Source organism: Hemicordylus capensis, chromosome 4 (genome assembly GCF_027244095.1).
Source record: "Hemicordylus capensis ecotype Gifberg chromosome 4, rHemCap1.1.pri, whole genome shotgun sequence".
NCBI classification, from domain to species: domain Eukaryota; kingdom Metazoa; phylum Chordata; class Lepidosauria; order Squamata; family Cordylidae; genus Hemicordylus; species Hemicordylus capensis.
In genome coordinates, this window is record NC_069660.1 from 100,215,357 (window position 1) to 100,232,702 (window position 17,346).

A 17,346-nucleotide genomic window follows, 5' to 3' on the forward strand; every position below is an offset into this window, starting at 1 on the left:
CAGATTTTATGACAAGAAATACCAGGTGTTTCTGAAGCTTATGGAACATCAGCAGGAGTATAAAGCCATCATGCAGACTGTGTAGAAAATATAAAGAATTGTTCATAACGTTGAAGGGGGTTGTACTGTCATTTTTTCCCACCCATTTTTTCACCCAAGCTTATTAACTGGACTGTGGTTTTATAGTCTTCATTTTTAATCTGTTTGCTGTCGTAAGCTGCCCAGAGACAGAAGTTTGGGGTGGTCTACAAATTTGAAAAATAAATTTATCGACAATTTTATTTGCCTGAGGCTGCAGTCCTATACATATTTACTTGGGAGTAAGACCTGAACACAAAATATTTCAGTGATAATCTACACTGTAAAGAAAGGTGAGTCCTTTATAGCCGATGGAGCAGATTCTTGAAGCCATTGTCAATCATGAACCAGTAAGGGTCTTTTGATTTCAGTGAAAGCAAAACTTATAAGATGACACTACCAGGACCAAGAATTAGGTATGCACAACATGTCATTTTATGTACTACAATTGATGCAGGATAGGGAAGAACAGTTAGCAGTTCTACAGCATATCCTCCCATGCCAACCATCCACTTTCCATCTCAAGGCTGAGATCAACTTCCTACTCTAAACTCCTGTGGTGTGTATGTGTAACCTACATCACTCAAAAAAAGGACAAAAGCCTGGATCACTTAATTGCATCTCTTCTAAATGCTGCTGTTTGGGCCATTTTCAAAATTCTTGTTCTGTAATCCCACCCTGGAGTGGATTGAGGCTGGATGAAATTTAGCTGGCTTAGTCTTATTAACCCCAGTCATCAAGCAATCCACGAGCAAAGGAGAGCCCGAAAATATTGCTAATAGGTGATCAGCATATCCTACCCAAAGCAACTGTACTTTGCACCACTGCAAACATTGTCCTCTTGATCTTGCCTAAAATACCCTGAAACACAAAGAGAGCTTCATTTGAAAGGTGCAACTTGGTGTATATATAGATTTTTAAAAGAAAAAGAAACACCACAATCTCCAGAACATTGTGAACAATAAATATTTATGCACATTCATTCTTAGATATACAAGATATAAATTCACATTCCATAACACACAATTCACAGCACAAATCCAGGTTACATTTAAAATGTGTTAGTATTCTTTTATTACCAGCATTTTTTATTTACTGTCAAGTCTCAGGCTACTTACTAATAATACTGGCTGACATCCGGACTAACAAAGCACACACATCAGGAGGGGTTGTGGGGAATGTGTTGGGAGCCCGCACACCCAATTGCCCTCATCCCCCTCTGTGTGTGCTGCTGCACAAGAGCCATTAGAGTTCACTGCCTGTGCTCCAGAAGCATTCTGTAAGACAGGAAACATGTCACTGACCCTCACATACTTTGTTGGGATGTCAACCTATGTGCTTATATTTGTTTGGCCTTGCACTCAACTTAAGTATGTATATAAAACTGCCTACAGTATAAAATCTCCTTGGGTACAAAGAAACAAGTAAAAATATAACTGTGAGGCTCCGCATACAGAAGTGATTTTAAAATCTCTGCAGGATCTTTGTATATCTAGAAGAATCAGATATGTTCTTAACTGCCATGTCTTATTCTTAATTTCTTCTATTTCATTATTAGTTTTTTCCACTTGTGAATTTTAGTTTTAGTTTGATTCTAGATAATTACTGTGATGGTTACAATTATTACAACATTGTTACAATGTATCCAAAATGCCATCACTATACATGTATCTGCACAAATGTGAAATCCAAAGAATTTTCTCTGTTCAGTAAGCGGTTTAATTCACCCGTGTCCTAGGAGACGGTTTTCATCCTTCTGTGTATAAAAGACATAAAAGTAATTTTGAAGGTGCTACAATTATAAAAGTTTGAACATTTTCAAGTTTAAATGTACTGAATGTTTTTTCATCACATCTGAACTGTTGAGCTATGAAATAGAGATGGTCTTATCCCACAATTCAGTGCAAGTACACAAAAGACAAGCAGCAACTTTCAGCACTGTATCTCTAAGATTCCTGGATGTCATTGAGTTTTAGTCCATGATGAACATTAATGCCTCCCCACTCAACATATTCTTTCGTGTTCTTCTTCAAACACCAGTGCATCAACCCTTGTACATCCTTCAAAGCAAAATCTATTTTGTGTTGCTTTCCAAGATTAAGGAGAGCTCATCATAGTCTCCGCTAAGGTTTTCCCTTAAGAAGTACCAGAGTCATCTCATCATGAATCCAACAGAATATTTTGTGTTGTAGCATTTGTCATATTTGCCCTTTCCAATTCCATCCGTGAGCCAATGTTTATCATACATGTTAAAAGGAGGAATACAACAACTAGGTCATCAACCACCCCCAAGATTCCACAAAGACGTTCAGGCATCACATCAAGTGAAGAAGTTAAGCACATGATGGTTCCAAAAGAGCAGATGACAACTCTGAGGAAGAAGATCCACACAAGGCCACCCAAGGTGAAGATTCCTCTTATGGCAAGGTTGAGAAGCAGGGGCACGTCATAAAGATAATCTGAAAACTAGACATAGAATTTTGGTGGGTTATGAAATTATCCCATTTTGATTGCAAATTCATATCGCTGGTTTTGCTTTGTTAGGCAGAGGGAAGGGGTTTCTGGATTCTTGAAAAATTGGCCTTTTATTGGCTGGCAGCTGGCCCAGATCTTGTAAAACTGTATAAACCAGAAACAAGCCACCACTGGGAGCCCTATTCCTCCTCTTCCTTATCTTCCCAGTTGCTTCTTAGTCTATTAATTATTATTACATATTTATCCTGCCCTTCTTTCGAGGAACAAAGGGAAGTATAAATGCCACCCTCCCCGTTTATCTTCACAACCCTCTTAAGATAGGTTAGGCTGAGAGAAAGTGACTGGCCCACGGTCACCCAGTAAATTTCAAGAGTAAGTGGGAATTTGAACCTTGGTCTCCCAAGTCCTAATCTGACACAGTAACCACTACATTACACTGGCCTTCATATGTACCCCTTCCCAAGAGGGAACTCCTAGAACTTACTACCCCATTAAAAAAATACACGATAGCTGCCTTTGTGACCATTAATAGGGTAGGAGAACATTCCTACCCTAGTTCGGAGCTGTGCTCATTAAGACCTGGGTGCAGCTGCTGGGTAGGAGGGACCTACAACCACAGCTGGCACCTCCTACCTTGTTTTTAATTCACACACAAGCAATGTGCACAGTTTGCGAACTAGGTACGAAGCTTCTCCTACTCTGCTAACGTGGCAAAGAGGCACCTTTTAACGTGGTGATCCTCTTTATTTAGCAGGGGGAGAGTGACTGGCCTTATCCACCCCCAGCACAGTACCTCCAGTGACTGTTGCTGGTGTCTATCTTATGTTTCTTTTTAGATTGTGAGCCCTTTGGGGACAGGGATCCATCTTATTTATTTATCATTTATCTGTGTAAACTGCTCTGAGTCATTTTTGGAAGGGTGGTATAGAAACTGAATAAATAAATAAATAATAATAAAATAATATTCATAATGGTATTCCCATGCTTTGCTTTATGGATTCTTTTCTAAAGGGGAATACTCTATTCCACGCTTTCCTCATTTTAAGTGAAATCATAAAGATTATGGACACGCTCAAACATGGAACAACTATTCTGCAATGTAAAACACACATGTTGCCACTTACAGGCCGAGGCTGTCCTGAGAAGCGTTTATTGTAATCTTTGATGTCATATACGATACGTTTGCTTTGCTTGTCTGGCTGATTTTTGCAGGAGATGTACAGAAGAATAACCTTCAGTGAAGAGCAAAAAGAAGCTGTTTAAATTAAGAACACAAATGCAAGCTTTGGTTCAGCTTTTTAATAAAATCAATATTATTTTGTATTTTATTAGACCTTTTGCAACTATCTCTTTGACCCTTGTCTCATATACTTTGCCCTTCAATGAGTGAATTTTCTCTTTGGCAGGCCTCCCTCCATATTCTGATACTTTTGAACATTCTGCCAATGCAATATGCATGCAGTTGGTGGCCAAGGTCAGATAAGGATAAGGAGTTCTATCTTGGGTGAGCAGAATGCTGTATAAGAAGCCAACCAACCATAATAAAAAGCCTGCTGCAGGCGTACTGTTTAATATTTGATAGGAATCCCCTGATTTGACATGCATCAAATGAGACATGCAGATAGTTGTAGTACCTACCATACATGAGTTTAGAAAACCTGCACAGATTTAGAAGAATAACTTTTGGTATATTTCCACCTCTTCCAATAACTATCAAAGAATAGATGATTACAGAGAAAACTCTTACTTTCTGTCTGCAGAGTGGGCAGTTTATTGCTCCAAGCCAAGATCCATGCTTCCAGTATTCAATCAGACAGGAACCTAGAAAAAGGTGAAATAATATTGTAAGAACTGAAAAACATCATCACTGGAAGACCTCTCGGCCTACTTTTGTAGCATACCAAGATCAAATCTGCCATACCCACATTAACAGAATAAAGGTAAAGGCAAAGTGTGCCGTCAAGTTGATTTCAACTGCTGGTGCCCAGAGAGCCCTGTGGTTTTCTTTTGGTAGAATACAGGAGGGGTTTAACATTGCCCCCTACCACGCAGTATGAGATGATGCCTTTCAGCATCTTCCTATATCACCGCTGCCCAATATAGTAGCAGCAGGGATTTGAACTGGCAACCTTCTGCTTTTTCGTCAAGCATTTTCCCCACTGAGCCTATGAAATGTGGGGATTCTGTAAGGCAGGGGTGGGGAACTTTGGCTCTCCAGCTGTTGTTGAACTACAACTCCCATCATCCCCAGCCACTTGGCTGGGGATGGTGGGAGTTGTAGTTCAAAAACAGCTGGAGGGCCAAGGTTCGCCACCCCTGCTGTAAGGGGAAAAGATTAAAACAGGCTATCAAATTTATTCATCGCCACAATATGACCTTTCTGTTCTCTTTAGCAGTTGATAAAATGATTAGAAATATTTTGTTTGCTTACAAAACATATTGTAAAAGTACATAACTGGAAAATGGGGTGTAAAATTATCTTCTCACCATGTTTCTCAAAGGATGCTCTGATGACAATTAAATGTGCTTGAAGTCTAGTGAGTAACAGAGCAGAAAAGTAACAGCTTTATCATCCAACCCAACAGCAGTGTTGTTTAAAGGCTTCACTGAAGTTATTCATCCTATCAGTTGTTCCAATATGGTTTGACAATGAGTGTGTGATTTCTCACAACTGTTTTGATATGTATAAATTAAGAAAGTAGGACAAACTAATTGAATATGAATAAATGCAACTAGATACATCATGGGAAACTCCAATATTCTAAAATTCTATGATGATATGCTGAATATAGTCCAATCAATATGCCGAACATATCCAACATGCTGAACAATTCCAGGAACTCCATGTGGGCCAATGATAAACATTAGGCACAGATGTCTATTCACACCCAGAATTAAAGCAGCTTTCCAATGCCTTCAAAACCATGTTTTGCAAATTACTTTTCTATAGTGATTCATTTACAACAGCAGAGCAGGAAGGATAAAGCCCTCTCAAACCAGATTATTTTAGACCCCTGCTAACTTGGCAAAAAGGCACCTTTTAACGTGGTGATTCTCTTTATTTAGCAGGGGGAGAGTAACTGACCCTATCCACCCCCAGCACAGTACTTCCAGTAACTATTGTTGGTGTCTATCTTATGTTTCTTTTTAGATTGTGAGCCCTTTGGGGACAGGGATCCATCTTATTTATGTATTATTTCTCTGTGTAAACCACCCTGAGCCATAATTGAAAGGGCAGTATAGAAATCGAATAAATAATAATAATAATAATAATAATTAGTGCATATCCACGTTTTCATAAATGAGATCAAGTATACTTTTAATTCAGCTTGCTGTAGAGTTTTGTGAGGCCTCACTGAACACTCTGTTGGCTATTGGCAATTAGAGAAAAATACTGGCCCAGTATCAGCTTTCTACTCCATTTCCTGGACATATGGTTTGAGATATTATTGGAATTTGAAACTTCTTGGAAGAAAAATAATTCTTGACAACAATACAAATTAGCTATCATGCTTTTCCTATAAATCACAGTCAATCACCATTTAAATCAATCAGATAACATGATTATTCTGGTATAAAAATGGACCACCTTTGCTCCTGTTGAAGTAAGGAATGAATATACATTGTATAAGATGACCTGGCAGAGGGTGATATGCCTATGCAAAGCATCTCTGTTCATGGTGCTTATGCAAAGTATGTTTATTCATGTCATTTTAAGATTTTCCATAAAATGGGGGGGGGTACAAAAAGGTCAAGAAAGTGTCTGAGATTTTTGCTGTTGATGTCTGACATCCAGATAACCACTGTGCTCAAACAGCAGTGCCGAAATCCAGACCCACTGTTCTGTTGCATGAGCAGGGGATGAGGCAATTTTCAGTGATTTATCCTTCTCTCTGGAGCCTATTGTGAATCATGAAAATATGTCCCTGGAAATCAGAGATGTGAAATCAGAGAGATCAGATATGTCCCTGGAAATCAGTGTAACAGAGCACTTCCAGAAATAGGGATAGCACTGAAAATAGTTGCACTCTTGGGCAAGTGTGCCCACACTTCAGAAGTGCAGGGATAGGATTCCATGCATCAGTAGTGTAGGGAGGGCATAGGCAGCCTGTGTTCAGGCTGCCACTGCAGGGTACCCTGGGCACCCCTCCCACAAGTGGTGCCCCTTCTTTCTCCACTGTGCATGTGGGGTGCCCCTTCTCTCCCCGCTGTGTGCAACAGCAGCTGAGCGGCAGGCTGCTCCCTCAGGGAGTCTGCTGCCACCACCGCACACAGCCGGGAGAAAAGGGGCACGGGGGTTCCCATTGTGGCAAGCGTGGTGACCCCAATGGCAGCTGTGCACTGGTTCTTGGAACCCATGCACACAATTACAGCTCTGCCCCTGCTGTACATACAATTGTTAGAAGCCCACATGCTGCATTAATCAAGGTGTCAGCCACTGCATCTCACGCATAGGAATTGTCATAGTGCTTTCTGATCCTGAAAATCATTAACGTTGCTCAGTGATAAAGGTTATAGATTATGGAGATTTTTTTATTATGAGTCTTTCCAGGTTGTCATTTCATATAATTAAATTCTCAGTTAACCATTTGTTGCAAGGGATCCAGACATCTTTCTCAAAGTAGACACTGACTTTTCCAAGTACCCAAACTGCAGTATTTTATATCTGGCAAGAAGATAATTTCTTACTGGGAATTTCTATTCATGTAGACTCTCAAAGGGCATTTCACTGTTCTCTTCTTTCAAGAGAGGGGGATATTCAGGAGAAAAGGGTGGAATTGGGCTTCTGCTTTCACTGCAGATGTGGGGGGGGGGGAGTGGATAGGGTCTCCTTTTCTGACTTTTGGTTTTCTTTCTTTCATCCCAGTTTTTGATTTTATAAGGGCTGTAAGGGAATTTTTGCCGACAGTTTTTTTTAAAGTGCCTTTGTATGGGTTTGAGGGATGTCTTGGCTGCTCCTTAATTGTTGTCTTTTATCCCTATGCTTTTATTATTGGTTTTATACACTGATGCTTTTAATTGTATCGTATTTTTAAAAGATTTTTGTAAGCCACTATGAATTCATGTGTGAAGAAAGGCAGCATATACATTTTTTAAAGTATTTATATGTGTAAAGTAAAAGATCAACGTGAAAAGAGTAATAATCTTGTTAACGTACCACAAAATAAATGTCCACAGTTGGTTTCTACTGGGAAAGTAGCAGTCTGGAGGCAGATAGGACAGTTCAAATCACTGTGGTAACTTTGTTTCCAGTGTCTAAGGGATTCCTAATAGAAAGAGAGAGTCAAACGTTTTGATGGGTATGCATTGTAACATTGTCCCAGTTAATTCATAAAAGGTTCACTAGACTTCATAAGTATTAATTAACTCTAGAAAATTCTGGAGAAAACATAACTATCCTGCACCCACAATTACTACCTTACTCTATGTCTACTTAAGTTAACACATTTCAAGATGTAACACAGGCAACTCTGTCATAGACTGATTTAGCACTGTAGGTTTCTTTGCAAACTTATCTAAGCATCCCTCTTCAAAAAATAAAATAAAATTTGAATTCTACTTCAGTTATGTGGCAATCCCATATGCTAACAAGAAAGGAAAACCTGATTAACGAAGCCATTCTGCTTATATAAATGTACCATACTGTGTATCAATCCTCGGTTTTTGAAAAGTAATCCCTCTTCTTGTTATTTTAAGTTTCAGCTCTTGCAAAAAAAAAAAAAAGGGACAAAGTATGTGTCTAATCTGTGCGGCAGCTGTGAAAAAGGCCAATTCCATGCTAGAAATAATTAGGAAGGGGATTGAAAAAACTGCTAATATTATAATGCCTTTATACAAAACTATGGTGCGGCCACACCTGGAGTACTGCGTACATTTCTGGTCACCATATCTAAAAAAGGACATTGTAGAACTGGAAAAAGTGCAGAAGAGGGCAACCAAGATGATCAGAGAACTAGAGAACCTTTCTTATGAGGCAAGGCTACAACACCTGAGGCTTTTTAGGTTAGAAAAAAGACAATTGCGGGGAGACATGACAGAGGTCTATAAAATTATGCATGGTGTGGAGAAAGTGGACAGAGAGAAATTCTTCTCCCTCTCACATAACACTAGAACCAGGGGTCATCCCATGAAATGGATTGCCATGAAATTTAGGACCAACAAACGGAAGTACTTTTTCACACAACGCATAATCAACTTGTGACATTCACTGCCACAAGATGTGGTGACAGCCAACAACCTGGATGGCTTTAAGAGGGGTTTGTATAACTTCACGGAGGAGAGGTCTATCAACGGCTACTAGTTGGGAGCTATAGGCCACCTCCAGCCTCAAAGGCAGGATGCCTCTGAGTACCAGTTGCAGGTGAGTAACAGCAGGAGAGAGGGCATGCCCTCAACTCCTGCCTGTGGCTTCCAGTGGCATCTGGTGGGCCACTGTGTGAAACAGGTTGCTAGACTAGATGGGCCTTTGGCCTGATCCAGCAGGGCTGTTCTTATGATCTAGGAAAGTCCAGCTGTTCCAGAGACTAAATGATGGAAAGCCTAAAAAGCTTTCCTGACATCCTTTACCCTGACACATATCAAACTGTTACGATAGATAGATAGATAGATAGATAGATAGATAGATAGATAGTAAAGAGCTGAAGATCTGTTAACTTACGATGTGATTTCTTGAGGACAAAGGGACATAATTCTTTTCCAGAGGACTCATCTCTTGACTTAAATTAAAGAACCTGTAAAAAAAAAAGAGTATATGTTATTTAGATGAGGGCAGCTTTCTCTAGAGGAGTTGTACTGAGATCTAAGTAAAAAGGTAAGAACAGGTAAAAGCACTAAGTCATACCTTTTAATAGCAATCAGCCCCCATGCCCATTATTGGTAATGTGATTTGGCCCTTTTCTCCAGGAAGTGTTTGCCCTACAAAGCAGTGAAGTTTGAACTGCACAAATACAGCTTCAGGTGATATCTGTAACTATTCCCAGATGTTTTCATTATTGGTGTTGTAGGTAGGGAATAGCAAGACAACTACAGAGAAGCCCACAACCCTAATACAAGGTTCTACTTTGAGTGGTATTGACTATTATAGCGTTGCCATACATCTCAACTTCCTGATTTCAGTCATTACTTAAGTAGGACAACATTAAACAGATGTGACATATGGAGTGGCTGACATCCTGACTACTGCAGTGCACATGTGGTGAGAGACTGGGGGGCAAGACTGGGGCTTGCGTGCAACTCACGCAACCTATATGAGCACTGTTGTGCAAGTGGGCAAAACGTTTCGCCCTCAGTGGCGTGTTTCCTCTCTTTAAGAGTGCTTCTGGATTGTGAGCATGTCAGGGACATGTTGCCTGCTTGCGCAACAGCATGCATGTAAAGGGACTGGGGGAGTTACGCGTGAGGCTCAGTCACAACCCCACAGTCATTCATGACACATGTGCTTCTCTAGTCAGAATGACAGCCAGTGATCTTTGTGCACCTAGAGCAAACATAGGAACACAGGAAACTGCCTTATACTGACTCAGACCATTGATCCATTAGCTCAGTATTGTCTACACTGACTGGCAGCAGCTTCTCCAAGGTTTCGGACAAGAGTTTTCCCCAGGGAGTTATTCACACATGGCTTCATGCTGCGGGGTATCTGAAGAGCAAATCTGCTTCGCAGCAGATTCACAGGTGTTTAATTCAGGGGATTAAATGGACAGTTCACATAGGGTCAGCTCCTCTCTGCAATCCCTGGAAGATTTTTTTTCTTGGGCGTTCCCACCGCTTGCTCCGGGTTTTCCTTCAACCAATCACATAACGGAGGAGCAGGTGAGAGAGTTTTTTTTGGTTCTTAGTTTGACAGCTGGTTACAGAAGAATGGCACGATAAGCTGCCAAGCAGCTGGATCAAACAGCAGAATACTTAACCCGAATCTGACCCAAATCTTTGATTTTATAATGAAGTTGCCTTTGTGAGTGACTTTCTTCATCACCTCAAGTTTCCCCCTCACAAACACACACCCTAGACCATTTAAAAGGCAACACAGCTGTCAAACTCCCCTTCATTGAGTTTTGAAAAACGCTGAATTACTGGCAATGGCCACTCCACACATCACAGAGAAACCTCAGGGCATAACAGAAGCATTGGGTTGGGTTTTTTTTGGTGGTTTTCTTTTAAGTCGCTGAAAATAGAGGATATTTTTCAAGCCTGACATAATTTGGGCTAAGCCAGAATGTACAGCCTTGATTCGGGGGAAACCAGAGTCCTGTCTGTACTGGTCCCTGATAGCCTGCAGCGAATTTGGGGTAAATGCAGCTCATATGTGGACTGGTGCACTCCATTCCGCAGGAGATTTGAACTAAAAGCCATGTGTGTAAAGCCTCCTGGAAATGCCAGGGATCAAATCTGGAACCTTCTGCAAGCAAAACAGATGCTTCATCACTGAACCATGGCCCCATCTCCAAAGAGCTTCTAGGGCACATATGAGATTTACAAACATCTTCCCATTAATTTAATCTCTTTATTTTTGTTATGCACATGTCCCATCCATTGAAGTCAGACCCGTCCTAAGGGTGGGGAGACCAGGGCAATTGCCCCCAGGCCCCACAAAGGAGCAGTCTGCCCTGCAAAAATTGACCTTCCTCCCCTCTCCCAGCCTGGAAAAGGCTAGCCTGCTAGCCAAAGGCTCCCTGCACAAGAGGAGATGCTGCTACAGCTCCCTTTCCTGGGACTGACCCTCAGCTGTTTAGTGGATGGGCGGGCTTCCAAGGGCATCTCTGCTGGAGCAGGTCTCCCTGCAGGCTGCCCAGTTTCCTGAAGCTCTCCCCAGTCCCTGAATCTCTCCAGCAAGGAGGCAGAGTGGCCAGCATTGGCTGCCCACTAGAGCACTGTGCACACCCTCTGCTCTCCCTGCCCCACAACCCTGGGCTGTGCTGAGAGCTTGTGCCTTCCTCCTCCTTCTCAGTACCAGCAATTAAAGGTATGGGATTTCCCTTTTTTCATATTTCCTCACTCCCCTTTTATATTTATGGAATGGCTTCCTATAGGGCTTTGATATCGGGCACAGATATAGGGCAGGGTGGGATTGCTCTGAAAGTTGAAATTGAAATGGTTTGGACAAATTGTTTATTATTAATTATTATTTATTTTTTTCTAAAAATATCCCAAAAAGTCCTATAAGTGGCTTGTTTCATGACTTTTAATAATTTTTCCTACTGCAGTAAAGCTGCCAGAAAGAGTTCTCTCTATCCATAGAGTACTTCACAACTAGTGAAAGTAGGGCTAACTGTAAACATCTAAATAAACTTTATTTTATTTGTAAATGCACTATGCTCAAGTTGGTTTGCAATCCAGAATGTCTGAGTGAGAACTGTGAAGCAAGAGGCATGTGTTGTGTTTTTAACTTTTTTCCCTTACAAGTGTACTATATGACCAAGCTGGTTGGATATGTCCAAAAACCTCACTAACTTACTCACTCACACTATTTGCACAGTATGTCATTAGTCAGCATGATTTTGTAATCATACAGCATGTTAAGGGGGGCCCGCACATGCTGATTTGCCCCCATCCCCCCAGGGACGGCCCTGATTGAAGTGTATGGGGAAATCCACACATGCAAAACCTCAATGTGAATATCACATTTGCAAGTCCCTAGTTTAGATGCTGAAACAGAAGCAGTTATCAATGGAAACTGCCATTTATTTATTGTAATTTATTATGTGCTTATTTATTAAATTATTATGCCGCTTAACCCAGATGTCTCTATGCGGTTCACATGAATAAAAGCAAATCAAAACAAAATAAATAACTCATTGAAACCATTAAAAATTAAAACAAAAACCAGAAAACCATTCATCATCTATGCATGTGCAGCTATAGAATTTATGAATTCTGATCTTACTAATTTTGACTGGGTTTTTTCATTGCAAAGGGTAGTATCCAAATGAGTCAGTCATCACTAAGCACCACTGAATACAACAAGACAAACCAGTCATGATGAACTTGTCCCATTAAATTAAGTGGAACTTAGTCATGACTAACTTACTTTGGATGCTGCCCTTTGATGTTGCTGGCTACTTTGGGGTTTGGGGGATGAAAGCAGGGATAGAACACAAAAGAATAAATGAAGCAAGAATGATCCCTTGCTCTCACCAGAATCCATAAACCATATACTGCATTCCAGCATAGTCTCATTGAAGTCCATAGGACTACTCTGACAGGAATCATATATACATTGAATGAATATGTGTTGGGGGTGGGGGGCACTGTTTTACAGTGGTTCCGCTCCTACCTCTCGGACAGATTCCAGATGGTGTCAATTGGAGATTGTTGCTCTTCAAAATCTGAGCTTAAGTATGGTGTCCCTCAAGGCTCCATACTTTCTCCAATGCTCTTTAACATCTACATGAAACCACTGGGAGAGATCATCAGGGGATTTGGAGCTGGGTGTTACCAGTATGCTGATGATACCCAGATCTACTTCTCCATGTCAACTTCTTCAGGAGCTGGCATATCCTCCCTAAATGCCTGCCTAGAGCAGTAATGGGCTGGATGAGGGAGAATAAACTGAAGCTGAATCCAGATAAGAAAGAGGTACTTATTGTGCGGGGTCAGAACTCTAGAGATGATTTTGATCTGCCTGTTCAAGATGGGGTCACACTTCCCCAAAAGGAACAGGTTCACAGTCTGGGAGTATTTCTGGATTCACACCTCTCCCTGGTTTCTCAGGTTGAGGCGGTGGCCAGGGGTTATTTCTATCAGCTCCGCCGGCTAATATGCCAGCTGCACCCATTTCTCGAGATCAATGACCTCAAAACAGTGGTCATTTTTGGTAACCTCAAGACTTGACTTCTGTACTGCACTCTATGTGGGGCTGACTTTGTACGTAGTCCGGAAACTTCAGTTGGTTCAGAATGCAGCAGCCAGGTTGGTCTCTGGGTCATCTCGGAGAGACCATGTTACTCCTTTACTGATGGAGCTACACTGGCTGCCAATAGGTTAGTGGACAAAATACAAAGTGCTAGTTATAACTTACAAAGTCCTAAACGGCTTAGACCCTGAGTATTTAAGAGAGCGTCTTAACTACGAGCCCCACCACCCATTGAGGTCATCTGAGGAGGTCCGTCTCTAATTACCGCCAACTCTCTTGGTGGCTACACAGAGACAGGCCTTCTCGGTCGCTGCCTCGAGATTGTGGAATGCGCTCCCTGCTGAGATACGATCCTCCCCATCTCTGGCAATTAAAAAACACACACACCTGAAAACCCATCTTTTCACCCAAGCTCTCTCAGCTTCCTAAATTTTTAGGTTTTAATCTCTGGTTTATTTTTAAATTGTTAAATTGTTTTAAGTTTTTGTAAATGTTTTTAACTTGTTTTATGCTATTGTTAACCGCCCAGAGACGAAAGTTTGGGGCGGTGTGCAAATTAGATAGATAGACAGACAGACAGACAGACAGACAGACAGATAGATAGACTTTAAATCTTGCTTAAATTATTCTAAGGAGAATATAATATGGTGGGGCATGTGCATTTAAGGACCTTTTTTGCCTTGTAATATTTATCTCTTGTAGGATTTTATATTTTCTAGATAAAAAAGGAAGTTATAATTTGAAACAACTTTTCCATATTCATGGGAGCAATGTCCAGACTGAAAAACTTTGTCAGAATTTTTCTTTGATTAATTAAGATATATTTTTGAAAAGTGGTTAATAATGCACCAAGTGCATAATTCTGCTATCCCAACAGAGTCTGGAGTCTAAAATACTAGACTTATTTCATCAGTGCAATAATCTGTGGAAGAGGCCCACAGTCAACACACAGATCAGGTCAAAAGAAGCTGCTTCCTTATCTTTGACCTCAGACCCCGTTTGTAGTTTAAAATGAGTGTGGGTTTATAAAAAGCAATGAAGCTGCCTTATGTTTATCTTGAGCTAAGTCCAATATTTAAAATGGAGCATAAATATTAGTTAACATCAAATTAAGATAAAGTTTCATTTAATCATACATATACCTTTCCAATTTTTCTAAATAAACCTAATAAACCGCACATAAAGATTGAGCCCTAATGCACTTTTTCAAAGCTGGTACCAATATCTGCCAATCATGGTTAGTTGTTTACATCCTTATATTTCTCTGATATTTTATTTGAGTCACCTTGTTAATATAAAGTCCAATAGATTGATAAAAGAGAAAAATTAACATGCATTGCCTAAATAAATGACTGCATTAGGAACTCACATTAGGAACATAGGAAGCTGCCATATACTGAGTCAGACCATAGGTCTATCTAGCTCTGTATTGTCTACACAGAGTGGCAGTGATTTCTCCAAAGTTGCAGGCAGGAATCTCTCTCAGCCCTATCTTGGAGATGCCAAGGAGGGAACTTAGAACTTTCTGTTCTTCCCAGAGCGGCTCCATCCACTAAGGGGAATATCTTACAGTGCTCACACAGCAAGTCTCCCATTCCTATGTAACCATGGTGGACCCTGCTTAGCTAAGGAAACAAGTCATGCTTTCTACCACAAGACCAGCTCTCCTCTCCACCCATGCTGTTGCAGAACAGCCCTGTTCTGCTCCTATTTAAAATTGTACAACTGCAGTTGTGCAATGCTACATCAATTATTTCCAACTGCATTCGAGTGCAGGTGGTGTTTTAAACCCATGCGGTGGCACAGGCATTTCTGGAACACCCAGGGGCAGAGCCACCATTGGGTGAATGGGTTCAAAGAACCTGGGCCGCGCCCAATCAGGGGCCGTGCCTTACGGCCCTGACACACACCCAGTGTCTGGCATCAGAAGCGGGGGTGCTGGTCTCAGGGGCGTAGCAAGGTTGGAGGGGGCCCAGAGACAAGATTTTAAAATGGGCCCCTCTCTGATATACACACACAAACACACTTCACAATATATAGTGCACTCACACTCACATCCCTCCCCATTATGAATACGGTGAAAATCTAGTTCACATTGAATCTAGTTTTTTAACTCTCTGCTCCTGCCAATCTCCAAGAGACTCAACATAATTCATAGGGGGTGCAACATGGGCGGGTGGGGAGTCATGTCATGTGCCTCTGGGGGCCCCCTCGAGGCAGTGGGGCCCCAAGACGACTGCCTCCCCTTGCCTAATGGTAGTTACGCCCCTGGCTGGTCTAGCTCTCAAGCGGGGACCGCACAGCCCCCGTTCGGGAGTTAAATGGCCACTGCATTTGTGGCATTGCCAGGAGAGGCTCTTCTCTGCCTTTAAGGCAGGGAAGAGCCACTCCTGGCTTCGCTGCGAACGCAGCCCCAGCCCCAGTCTAGCTCCCAAAGGGGCCATGCGGCACCTTTGGGAGTTAAATGGCCGGTGCTGTGAATGCAGAACCGGCCAGACTCTAATTCCTGAACGGAGCCACGCAGCTCCATTTGGACACGGGGTGAGTGGGGCCGCCGCCGTGGCCGCACACAGGCTGCTGGCGGTCAGGATCCACTCCTGGGACCACCCATGTAACACTGTGCAACATGTCAGTCAGGATTTTTATCCCATTTTGTGTTTGTAAGATCTCCAAAGTGGCTTAGAAAACAAAACATGTAAAACAGTCAAAATAAAATATCACCAACATACTTCCCCCCACCAATTAAACAAAAACTAAAGCAAGAGTTAGTATCAATACATAATTTAGTAACTCAAACCCCACAATGCCCATCAGAAGAAAAATGGTTTTGAGCTGGGGTATAAGTGCTGATGGCATTGGTACTTGAAAGGTTATTCTGGGGGGAGAGCTCCACGAAGGGGCTGCCATCTCAGAGCAGACCTTTTTCCCTTGTAGCCACCTGGGAGCACCCAGATCAGGGCCTCCATAGAAGACTTTAACAATTAAAATGGCCACTGTGACAGAGATTGAACCATTTCGCATTTTGGACACACACACGCACACACCCCAAGAAAACATACATATATCTGTCCTGGAACATCCCAAAATTTAAATATTTCGTCAAGGGATTGAACAATAAAGCTAATTGTCAGTGCAGTTTGGGCACTTCCCTTTTGGAAAATCTAAGCCTTTGACAATAAAGTGTCCATACTCATTGACCAATTTACCTTTACACTGAGATAACCACCCTATCACAGGAAATCCCCACAAAGAAGCCGAGACAAAGAATGTTGTGATTCTAAGCACATGAATCTTAACACAGCAGTTACTAGACAGCAGTAGTTATTTGCTTATTACAAATATAATCTCTCCCAGCACCCCACTGCGTACAAGGAGTTCAGGGCAGCATACTCTTCCTCCCTCATTTTATTGCTTCCCTCACCAGTGTTGTTCCGTACTGGAAGCCGAAATTCCCTACAAGAGGCCCAGAATTTCCCCATTTGCCTTTTAAATTCCCTACAGGAATTATAGCAAAACATAATAGCAGAATTATATATATTCAGTTTCAAAATAAGTTTATTTAGGAAGTTGTGTGTGTGTGTGTGTGTGTGTGTGTGTGTGCACTTTAAGAATACACAACAATACTTCACATTCCCTGACATAATCATAGTAAAGTTTTTAAAAGGAAAGAAAATTATATCATTATTTAAATCTTATCTTAACATTTTAGCTTACTGTACTTTTGTCAGATAAAGGAACAACAGGAAAAGAAACTTTATCTAAAATTCCCTGCATCACCTGAATTTTTCCCTGCATTTTCCCTGCATTACACCACTTTTTAGGAGGGATTCCCTTTTCTCTAGTTTTCGAAGCTAGAATTCCCTGCATTTGGTGAAAATCCTTGCAGGGAACATTTCTGTCCTTCACTGCAACCTTGTGAGGGAGATTAGCTGAGAGACTGA

General features: G+C 41.4%; 2 protein-coding genes across 20 annotated transcripts in view; one reads left to right on the plus strand and one right to left on the minus strand.

Moving 5' to 3' along the window:
• The window catches only part of FGGY (FGGY carbohydrate kinase domain containing), a 294,022-nt gene extending 290,493 nt beyond the window's left edge, over positions 1-3,529 (plus strand). For 9 of the 11 annotated variants that reach the window (XR_008306941.1, XR_008306940.1, XR_008306943.1 and 6 more), the window contains one exon: positions 4-3,529. Coding sequence is in view for 6 of the 11 variants with exons in the window: in XM_053249281.1 (XP_053105256.1) it covers positions 4-85 (82 nt within the window). In the remaining 5 variants the exon portion in view is untranslated. The remainder of the gene's footprint in view (positions 1-3) is intronic. The other 2 variants (XR_008306942.1, XR_008306945.1) reach the window with 2 other exon arrangements.
• The window catches only part of LOC128324568 (E3 ubiquitin-protein ligase RNF170-like), a 46,334-nt gene continuing 30,016 nt past the window's right edge, over positions 1,029-17,346 (minus strand). For all 9 annotated transcript variants that reach the window (XM_053249297.1, XM_053249289.1, XM_053249293.1 and 6 more), the window contains 5 exons: positions 9,212-9,284; positions 7,712-7,820; positions 4,301-4,374; positions 3,678-3,785; positions 1,029-2,544 (listed from right to left, as the gene is read on the minus strand). In XM_053249297.1, the coding sequence (XP_053105272.1) occupies positions 2,239-2,544; positions 3,678-3,785; positions 4,301-4,374; positions 7,712-7,820; positions 9,212-9,262 (648 nt within the window). In that variant the 5' untranslated portion in view covers positions 9,263-9,284 and the 3' untranslated portion in view covers positions 1,029-2,238. The remainder of the gene's footprint in view (positions 2,545-3,677; positions 3,786-4,300; positions 4,375-7,711; positions 7,821-9,211; positions 9,285-17,346) is intronic.